Here is an 11,528-nt window from a genome sequence, read left to right on the forward strand (position 1 = left end):
TGCAACATGGAATAGTACAGTTATAGTCAACAGAAGCTACTATAAATGAAAATCTAATTGGGACGGAATAGACACCTATGAAAATTCTAACAACAGCTAAGTTTTAACATTTTTATACAAAAAACATTAAATGTTACTTTTGGTCATTACATACAATTTTGACACAATATTATATTAAGACTAAAAATGATCTCACACGTCCTAATAAATTTTTTTTGGTATATTTTGAAATAAAAGCTTGGCGATTAATAAGATAGTAGTAGAGCACCATTGAGATGTACTACTCCGATAATGTTTTTCATCGAGCCAATGTTGTAATAAAATATATAATAGCAGAAAGGATACTTGAAAATATCGGTTTATGAAATTGGGTTGTTATTAAATTTATTCATACAAAATGAAAACGTAATTTAGCCAAATAAGAAAAGTACTATAAATAAATAAAAAGTTAGCAGAAGTGTTTCACCTTTGATAACTAAACCTTTACTTCTCCTAGTAAATAAATGGTCATGATTAGACACTGCCACTAATGAGTGACTTCAAATCAGAAAATTCTTATCTACACAGCTAAGCTGCAACTACTTTTACAATCAAATTTGAATCTCATTTCGGCATTTCTCAATGTATTTGGTTCAAACGAAACATATGCAAAAACATTATTGCATAAAAATCTTCTTAAATTAAGAACATTCGCTAATCGAATAACCGGACCATTGACACATCAGAATGAAATAAATCACATCTAATTGCTGGGGCTTAAAATAAGTCCAAAGGGTTCAGAGGTGCACCAGTGACTTCCCAAATAGTGGCCGCTAATCTTCTGGCATGCTCTAGGACGCAGCTTGTAGTGGTCAAGCCGAGATGAATGCTGTATAATTCATAACATAGAATCTTTGAAGGAGATGTTTTGGGAAACGCACTTGCTGTCAGCTTCCTGAAATTATTCAGAATATTAAAATGTTCAGATTTATTACTATACACATGGACTTATTTTTCTTTTGTAAAGATTAGATTGTTTTGTGTCAATTCAATATAAAAATGCGCAGAATCTGCAGTATATTTTATAATATTTCTCTTTATTATAAAAATGCAAGCTGCATTTAGGAAAAATGCTTACGACAACGACTAGTTTTTCAAATTAATATTTGCTCAATATAATAAAGAGAAATATTATAAAATATACTGCATTATATTATAATACATAATCAACATAATCAAGAATAAAATGTTCTCTTAACTGAAAATTAGTCAATGCGATTGATTTGTAACAAATTTCATTTCATACATTTCGGGTTTTAATGTATTTTATTTAATTATGGACATCAACTGTTGCTAATCAGTTGCACAGAACGAGCATATGCTTACACACAGATTCTGATTGGAATCGCCTAAACGCGCGACGAAATTCAAAACTTTGATGATTTTTTATAATTCAACCGCTTGTTGCAGGTCTATAATATTTCAGTGTATTATTTCAGGCTTTAAATATATCGTCATTCAATAATAAAATACATTTTATCAATAACGTTAAAAAATGTTTTGTCAACATTTATGTACGAAGAATCGGCCCGGCCCAAAACTAATTAACACGATACCCATTAAATATCTCACAAACAGTTTTTAAATTTTCAAAATCGATTCAAGATTGTGGGTTGAAATGTAGGCGAAAATGTTTACACTCTTCTTCTAATTACAAAAAAAATACGGCTTGGCAGATCGTCGCACAAAGCTGACCGGATCCTTATCGAGTTACATCGAATGGCTTTTAAATTATTAAAATCGGTTCGGCCGTTTTTGAAAAAAGCGTCGACAACAGGTCAAAAATCAAATCACATACATAAACACACACAAGCATACTTTTTCCAAACTTGGTCTCATTCGATTCAGAGTTCAAAACTGGATTTTGTCGCGAAAAAATAAACTTCTTCAGAAAGTTAAAAAAATAAATTAATTCTATAAAGAAAAACTTACTGATAAAAATCGCCGCATAATAGCCCCGGCTCAGGTAAGGTTGTTAGCATTTCATGCTTGTTTGGCAAGCTTCCACCATTCGGTGGTGCTATTGGAGTACCAGAACGTTCTGAGAACCATAAAAATCGTCCATAACAAAATACAGAATCTTTCCATATCAGCGAAGCATGGCCTCTACTTAGATATGAATTTGAGAACTCAACCATTGACCAGACCTAAATTGTTACACAACATATAAATAATAAGTGAAAAATTAAATATTCATTGTTTCAACTTTTCTAAATAATTAGAAAAAATATATATCACTTGTAACATACCTTTTCCTTAGTGAGAGACAACGTTTCTTGTGAAGTAAAATCTAATGTGGGAGCGGTCATACGATTCTGTGTTCGATCAATGTAAATGAAATGCACCATGCCTGGAAATTCCTCCAGATATTTGTTAATAGACAAAGAAGATCTTGTGTGATGTTAAGAAAAAAATTAGTAACAAATTTTTAAAATATTGTGTGATAAAGTAATATTATGAAAGTATAATTCAAAAGGATATGATCCAAGTGTAAAATTCTTCATGGCTTTTACTTGCAAAAAATCTGAAAATGAAGACAATCTGCTCTTGACTTTGCGTGCTACATCAATAGCTCTAGTTTCCTCTTTATTGGATACTTCTTCCGAAAAACATGCAGCATGAAATAAATATCTCAATGCTTCCCACAATACGCCCATCAAAGAATCAACGCTAACTAAGTAGTCATTATTATCAGTTTTGAAAAAATCTGAGTATTTCTTTTTTACTACTTCCCACTTATTGTGAAGATTTCTATGCATATTGTCAATATGCGCGTTTTTGATTTTGCACTTTTTTAAACCATCGGTGATATGTTTCATAGAAGCGTCTAAATTTTCAAAGGCTGGTTTCAGAAGATCCATTTCTCTTTGTTGTAAACAAAGTTTTAATAAATTCAAGGAAAGGAATGACTCATGCAAACTAGGCGCGATATTGTAGTGATAATGTTCACTTATCAATACTAATGTTATTGTAGATGATAGAGGTATTGTATAGATTATATGTGGAATACAACTTGGCTTGGTATTTCCAACATTTAAGAATAAAGTATTTGTATATACTTCTGTTTGAAAATCTACAAATAAAAGAAAATGTATGTACTTGTATTTTAGATCGATTTAAATTCTAATTCAAACCTTGGTCGTCATCTGCATCGATTTCCTTATCTTTAAGTTTTGAACCAAAAGAAGCGACTTGGCAAAACATGTTCAAAAATAATAAATCTTCTGATGTCAAGGGATACGAGTTTACACTAAAATATCAATCAATTATTAAAATAAATACTAAATTAATAAAAAAAAAAAAAAATTATTTCAATAGCTGAGCATATACCTTGAATAAAGTGATAAAAACTTATTTCCTACATAAATCAAGGCATGTCCAGCTTTTGTCAAATTATCGGCAGCTTCCTTTAATGCTTTTTGTGAAGTTGTACTGAGATCTGAATTAACTAGTAGTTGCTCTGTACAGTCAGTAAGAAATGATTGTTCATTGTTATATAAATAAACCCATTTTTCTAATATTTGTGTTAGTAATGTAGTAAAATATTCTTTGGTCTTAAATCTTGAAAATATTAGTATTATTATTTATGTAGAAATTGGACAGTATTGAAGAATAAAAATAATCTTACAAGCTTAGGTCTCCTGCACACAAGTGCTTCACTGCCGTTACACAAACTCCTGATAATCTATGTAAATAATCAGTCTTATTTCTTCCAGCAATGAAAAATAAGTATCCTAAATACTGCGGAATGATTGTTAATATCAATATTTTGTTAAAAATCAGTATGTCAGCAGTATAATCATTTTGTAAATAACAACTTAGAAACAAATAGAAGATGAAAAAAAGCTAAATGATCCTTCGAATAAATGCTACTTAAGCAAAGTTTGCAATAAATTTATGAAGATGCCAAATAAAAAATGCTATGTAAACAAAATTCATACTAAATTCAGAAATAATATAATATTTACATTTATTATGTTATATGTTCGAAGACAAAAGGAGAATAATAACAAGAAAATTAAATTGATATTATGATTTCAAATAATAAAACCATAGAAGTCTTTGTATATTTTATACCTCACTAAATGCAATATTTAAACCATCCTCACACTGAATGCATCTGTATGAATTACCAAATTGTGTAGACATAATTCTTTGGCTTGTTATAATAGGACTAAATATTTGTATAAGTATGTCATTATTTAAATTCTCTGTACTCTACAAGAATAACATTACATTTAATCAATGTCAATATATATATTCAATAAAATATGATAAATAAATTATACTTCTGGTGCAATGTATCCTCGATCAAAAGCTAATGTTAGTAGATGTTTTTCAAAGTCCTCATCGAACTTTGAAAATAACACATCGTTCATTTCGTCGAATATTAAAATACCACTCATTTTGGCTATTTTATTTAAAGCTTAATATCAATTACGTTTTGTATATAAATATAAAAATCTAATGCATTTAAGATAAAATCAAGATGATACAAAAACACATCTTGATATATTTGTACTGTGGAAGATAAGAATTTTTTATGTCATGTTTGTTTTGACGTTTGCGCAACTTTGCATTTGACAGACGTATCAGAAGTTCAATCGGAAATATATAGATGGCGAGACACAAACTACAAAACCGTTATGTTCTGTTTTTAATCTTCATTCAAATAACTAGTGGGGCGCATGGCATCGTGCCTTAAAGCAAATTGCTGGAACTTCCCGTACCAAAAATTATTTTTTTTTAGAAAGATTAACATTTTTGAAAAGAAATCACTCTGAAAAAAATAGATTGTTGAGGAACTATAAATTTTTGACAAAAATTTACTTTTGTTTTGAAAAAAAGGCTTTTTGAAGAAAAATTTATTTTGAGATATTTTTGGAAATTCTGAACTTTTTTCCAAAGCAACCGTACTGCTTTAACTGCATAGAGACGAAATGTGGAAGCGCGTAAGCGCCGCGTCGCCTAACGGATAAACATTGGTACGGAACCCATAGAAATGTAAACAAAATGTATACTAATTATTAAAATCTCTATAAAATATCTTATAATTTGATGTGCATATGTCTAATAATCATTTTTGACCGCCAAATGGCACTTTTTTTTACTTTTTTTACTAGATCTCCGAAACCGCTAAACCTGCCTTCATGAAAATTTGATCAGTTCTTCATCCTGTTAATACAAGTAAAATGTTTTTTGAATTATTCCAATCGGACGCTCTGTTCTCTTAAAAACTGAGTTACTGTTTTTGGCACTTTTTTCCCCGTATCTTCGGAACGGCTAGACCTGCCTTCGCCAAAAACTAATCGGCACGTCTCCTTATCAATACGAATCGAATGTTTTTTGAATTATTCAAATCGCTTCATCCGTGTTCCCGATATTGTTGACAAAAATTTGTATCCGCACACACACACATACAAATACCCACACACATACATTCATTTTTTCTAAGGTATACCAAAATGTTTAGAAGGTTTTGAAACGTAAAGATATATAAAAATTTTCATTTTCGATTTTTTTGCGATTGCTATAACTTGCCCTACGGGAAGTTAATAAACTAGTTGTGTATACTTCCCGTACCATAACGAAAAATATTGTTATAAATAAATACTGTAACATTGATTACATGAACATTATAAGAATTATATGAACTGAATTGCAAAGTTGATATTATTTATTTAAAGTATATTAGAACTTTAGCCAGAATTAAAATTAAAATCTGAATTATTTTTTGATATACAGAAAAAAAATTTGCAAAACGTAATTATATTTTAAAACAATTAAAACAAGTAGAAAGTTCTTTGAATCAGCAAAGCGGACTCTTATTTCTCTCAAAAACTGCCATTTTTTGAACATTTAGCTCTGTATCGTCAAAATAGCTGGACCTGCCTTTGCCAAAAACTAATCAGCACATCTCCCTATCAATAGGAATCGAAAGTTTTTTTAACCTTTCAAATCGGTTGATCCGTGCGCCCAAAAACGTGGACGAAAACATGCGCACATTCAAAACACACACACACATCCATTTTTTCTGAGGTATGCCAAAATGTTCAGAAATCTTCAAAACATGAAGATATGCAAAAATTTTCATTTTTGATTTTCGGCCCATTACTATAACTACCCTACGGGAAGTTAATACTTACTTAATTAATATTTTTCATATATCTTACAAGTATAGTCAAAACAAAAAAAGCCAAATATATTTAATCTCATTAAATGGTCAATAAATAGTCAATAAATGGTAAATAAGCAACGAATTTTGTTAATCGACGTGAAAATAGAACGAAACATTGACACGGTGCAAACAACATTTACAAAAAAAATCTAAGCTCAAAAATTACCTTGCTAAAAAACTAGTTGAAAGTTGAAAGTGCCGTTTAGCCTTAAGGAAAGTTGCATGAACTTTCCAAAATATGTAGGAATTGACTTAATAAATCGAAATTAAAATTTAGATATTTAGATAAAATTTTCTCAAACACATTTAAATTAACTGTAATTATATTAATTATATTGCACAGGCACGTGCTCGTATGCCTTATAATTGTAGCTTATAATTTTAAATTTTAATTAATTGATACTGACGCAAATTTTGGCTATAATATTCTCTCAAACTTTGATGAATTTTTAACAGTAACATTTTAGTATGTTTTATAAGACTATGATATCTATTACCAAAAAAGGTTCATAAAAATTGTCAAAAAATTTGTTTTCAACAGTTAATTTCAAGAGAACGGCTTGGTAGATTTTTACCTAAAACCAATCAGTATCATTCCCAACCAATATCTTTCGAAAAGTTTTGATTTTTTAAAATCGATTCGGAATTGAGAGCTAAAACGTGAACGATTTTTTTTTTCACTTTTTTGCTATTTACATAGAAACAGCTTGGCTGATCGTCGCGCAAAATTGATAAACGCTAGTCCTCATCGAGATACATCGAATGGCTTTTAAATTTTTGAAATCGGTCCAACTGTTTTTGAGAAAACGTTGATTTACGGCAAAAAATTTGTTCACATACACACACACACTCACACACACATACTTTTTCCAAAAAAAGCATACTTTTTCCAAATTTGGCCTCATTCGATTCAGAATGGATTGAAACGTCGAGAAAACTAAAATTAGTGGATCGGATTTTTTGATGAAAACATAAACTTCTCCTTCGAGAAGTTAAAAAATGCTTTTTTGTCTCATATCTTTTTTCCGCAGTACTAGAGCTTCGACTAGTTAATATTAATTTGCTTCTGATAATTGAATGAAATTTTCATTTGTTTTAATAATTATGACTGATGTTATTTTAAATATAAAGTATTTAAATATATTAAATATTGTCTTAGAATACTTCAAAGCAAACATCATAATTATATTATTCGAAATATGCTGTGTAAATAATTTCGGCACTAATTTATTTATTTGTTTAATATTCTGTACACTTTCTGAGTATTGCTATTATAATCTGCCATACAAGTGCCATAAATAAAAATATCAAATTAAATAATGCCAGTTACAAATTTATATTTTACGACCTAACAGTAGTCCGTGTGCGTGAAACAATTGATTTCCGGAAGATCATCATCAGACTCCGCGGCAACCGCCAACCTTGGTTCACTATTGATCAATTACTGTATCAGTAATTGTATGATTAATGGAAAAACTAGGTGCAAGTGGCAATTTGCCTTAAGGCACAATAAACTTCATGTTATGTAAATGTAAATAATAATAAATCTAATTAATACGAATTGAGATTTGGATAATGTCTTCAACTGTTTATTCCGAAAACTAGTTGGTACTGGTATTCAGCCTTGAGGCAAGTTACATGAACTTCCCGATATGTTTAAATAATCGACTTAATCAATAAAAAATAAACTAATTTATGAGTGATTAAAAGTATTCCGAGTGGATTTATGACACATAATTGAAAACGAACGAACACGTTAACTCGGAGTATTTTCTAAAAGCAAATTTTCAAAAATCAACAATTTTTATAATTGAACAAGTTTCCGTAGGACTTTAATGGTTTAGTAGGTTCATTAAGACCAAGTACTCTATAGTTATAACAATTAAATCGTCAAATTTTAATTTTAACAAACGTCAAAAAACTACTCATTTTCTCAAATTTTGATGAATTTTTAAAATTAAACTACTTTTCGTAGGCCGTAATATTTCAGTAAGTTCTATAAGACCATGATATATATTGCCAAAAAAGTTTCATAAAACTCGGCTTAAAAATATCTATAATTGCATTAATTATTTTGATCAAACACGTGCTTTTATGATCTAAAAGAGTGACCTATTCGTTATTTCAATCTAATGAATTTTTGTAATTCAACCGATTTTTGTGGGACCATAATATTTTAGGATGTTCGTTTATATTAGTTCGTTAGACCGTTAACTCCATCGCCATGAATAATTTCATTAAAAGCCATGATTTATGCGAAGAAATGCTAATCGCGTTTTTTTACAAAAAGCTAATCAGCACGAATAGTAACTGATATCTTTCGAACCCAATTTTAAATTCGGTACAGCATTTTGGCTAGAAAGTGGACGAACAATTTTGCACTCTTCTTCCAATATTTAATGTTACTTGATGTTTACTAGCAGTTGTAACTGAAATTTAAACTTAAACTAAAAAAACTTCTCTCATTTTAAAGAAATGTTTCGACCGATCGTCGTACAAGCGACGCGAGTCTTTATCAAATTATAACAAATGGATTTAAAATTTTTGAAATCGGTTTAGCCGTTTTTTAGAAACTGTCGACAAAAGTCAAATTTCGGCTCACATATACACAAATTTTCTCCAATTTTGGTCTCAAACGATTCACAATGATGACGCAGATCGGATTTTCTGGTAACTTCTCTTTTAGAGAGTAAATTAGAAGCAGTAATAATTGCTCATAGTGTATTTAATAAATTAATTGTAAACGGACAAACTAATTTTGTAAAAATGTTTATTGAAATTAATACTAATTTCCATCCACGTATTAGATTTTAATTGAGAATATATAACAATAATGTTTAATTAAAAATTAACAAAATAAGAATGTTTAAGTATCGATTACAGTTCTACACTATCACTATATTATTTTAAATCTTTAGAATATTTATTATAAAAAATATTTATTTGAATTTATTTAAAATAAAATTATGTATTATTCACACAAATTGTTCTCACAATTAGAATTTATATAACATTTGATGTAGCATATACCAATAAGGAGTATGCTAAAATTTATAAAGATTGATGAAATAATTGTTAACTTCAATAGATTCTTTAAGAAATTCTCTGAATTATTGATTTTAAATTAAATAGCAACTACCTTAATGAGGGGCTCAATAATCATAGATAACTTTTCAATAATGAAATTTTTAATGTGCATAAAATCATGTAACAATAAAAAAATAACGTACATATATGGAATATATTATACTTAAGAACCCAATACATAATAAAGCCCAGAAACATCCTAGTCTTAAAAAAATGTATTTTTTGTAATATAAATAATCCAATCTAAAATGGTTCATGTGACAACCATCCAAATATTTTTTATGAATAGGGTTATCTTTTATAAATATAAGAAAGTTTTACGGCAATACGATTAAATAGAGCACTTTTAATTAATTTTGAAAATAAATTATTTTTTTAAGTACTTTCCCAAGATGATTGATGTTTTTTATACATGTCGATAGTTTTATTGGCGTAAGTTTGATAATGTAAAATCAAACATAGATTATTTGTAATTATAACAATGTTTTCAATATCCAATATTTTGCAAAATTGCAAATTTCTTATATGCAAAATATTTAAAAACTCTAATAGTACAGATTGCGTCATATGGCCATTTTTAACCATTTTATTGTTTTTTAGAAACATTAAAATCATAAAAAATTGTATGCAGTAAGAGATAGAAGTCTGTTAATGCTCATTCTAATAATTCTCTTCGGCTATAAAACATTAGTACGCAGTGCTAAAGTTTATTCGTAATAAATTTGATAAGTAGAGAAAATGATAATAATCATATTTAGAATGAATTTATTCTAATATTTATGCCTCAATGCATAAATGATAGCAGTCTTATTCGCGATTAATAAATTTGATTAAAACCACAATTTATAATTTTATGCATAAAAACGTAAAACAAACATTATTATAATGGAGTGTTCATTTATTAAACATGTTTGATTTGCAACAAGTTTTGCAAGCTCTGTTTAACACTTCTTATCCAATTGTCCCCATCATATTATCATGTGAGATATTAGGCCTCGTAGTCCTGAATGAAATAAGTGTGATTTAATCATTTAAAAATCTCTGGGAAAACCAGGTTGAAAGTTAATCCAGATATATTCTAGAACCCAGATAATATCATCAAAACACATTTTTCTGAATCAATACCATTCATTTCACGGGACTTGTTTAATATCAATTTTAGAAATCATAAAATTACGGTGAATCCAATTGTGTTTATGAAGTTATTCAGAATGGTTAAGTGAGCGATTTCCAATGTAAAACTGATTGAGCGCTAATTATGTAATTGTTTTGATTTTAACTTGTTTTTTACAGTATTGAGATATATTTAAGTATATTTTAAATCACGGCTATTGAGATTACTAAAGACTTACTATTCCTGCGGCGATTACTAAAAATAGTGTGGTGATTATCAGTGAAAATGAAATATGAAAGTTAATAAATTGTGAATTTGTTTACAAATTTGTTGCAAGTTTTGTGAATTGTTCATAAGAACAAATTAAGTTTCATCTAAAATAATATTTGCAAATAGCATTTAACAATGGATGTTGAGGATTAGGATTGGTGAGATTTGTTTGATGTTATATATATATATATATATATATATATATATATATTATGCATATAGTGTTCAATTTCAAACCAATTTTTCGTATTCTGTACCTCTGCTATAAATTCCTAGTATTTTTCCTTCTCGTAGACCATCATCTGCTTCATCCTAGTATTAACATCCTTGTTTTCATTGTTTCCAATTTTCCTTTTATTAGACATATATATCTTGATAATTTTTTGAAAAACACTGGATACAATTTTATTTTTATCTTGCATTTTTTTCTGGTCTTCTGGTGCACCTTATTTTAGAGAACTAATTAGTTCTCTTTACTTTATTTTAGTAATTTTAGTAATACTTTTAAGTATGTAACATACTAAAATTCAAAGTATCATTAGTAATAACTTTTAGTGAATGTATTTTTATTTTTTAGTGTTTATTTTAGAACAATTTGAGATTAAACATTTTGAAACAATAGGAAAAGTGAACTTCAATTCCTTCAATTTTCATATAATTAACTATACACTTATTATAATAAGGGTATAATTGTAACAGTGTTTGAAGAGAGAACATCTCATTCAAAAGCTCTCTCTGCCAAGTGCACATATATAACTTCAACCATATTTTATTTTGAATTCCAAGATCCTTCAAAAGGCTCTCTCTGCCAAGTGCTCATATATAACTCCAACATATTTT

General features: G+C 28.5%; 2 protein-coding genes across 2 annotated transcripts in view; one reads left to right on the forward strand and one right to left on the reverse strand.

The window, feature by feature from the left end:
• Positions 1 to 199: 199 nt before the first annotated feature.
• LOC113370464 (Hermansky-Pudlak syndrome 1 protein homolog) lies at positions 200 to 4,561 on the reverse strand. Its single transcript, XM_026611131.1, has 9 exons — positions 4,329 to 4,561; positions 4,117 to 4,257; positions 3,668 to 3,780; positions 3,370 to 3,600; positions 3,174 to 3,289; positions 2,521 to 3,112; positions 2,289 to 2,433; positions 1,972 to 2,186; positions 200 to 934 (listed from the first exon to the last, which is right to left on the reverse strand). Exons 1-9 carry the CDS (start codon positions 4,443 to 4,445, stop codon positions 757 to 759), a joined length of 1,848 nt encoding a protein of 615 aa, XP_026466916.1. The 5' UTR covers positions 4,446 to 4,561; the 3' UTR covers positions 200 to 756.
• A 5,650-nt stretch (positions 4,562 to 10,211) lies between these two features.
• LOC113371165 (Hermansky-Pudlak syndrome 1 protein homolog) overlaps positions 10,212 to 11,528 on the forward strand; it is a 5,554-nt gene continuing 4,237 nt past the window's right edge. The window contains 1 exon segment of the mRNA XM_026611810.1: positions 10,212 to 10,284. Coding sequence (XP_026467595.1) covers positions 10,212 to 10,284 — 73 coding nt within the window.

This window comes from Ctenocephalides felis, unplaced genomic scaffold, assembly GCF_003426905.1.
Source record: "Ctenocephalides felis isolate EL2017-DRISC unplaced genomic scaffold, ASM342690v1 CF-g0.4_SCAFFOLD_01492, whole genome shotgun sequence".
Taxonomy (NCBI): Eukaryota; Metazoa; Arthropoda; class Insecta; order Siphonaptera; family Pulicidae; genus Ctenocephalides; species Ctenocephalides felis.

Bases quoted from the DNA above. Each gene is read 5' to 3' on its own strand.
- LOC113370464 (XM_026611131.1), bottom strand. From the start codon at position 4,445: ATGAGTGGTATTTTAATATTCGACGAAATGAACGATGTGTTATTTTCA. The intron at 4,258-4,328 runs GTATAATTTATT...TTATTCTTGTAG, and splicing joins GAGGATACATTGCACCAGAA to AGTACAGAGAATTTAAATAA. The intron at 3,290-3,369 runs GTATATGCTCAG...TTGATATTTTAG, and splicing joins TTTTTATCACTTTATTCAAG to TGTAAACTCGTATCCCTTGA.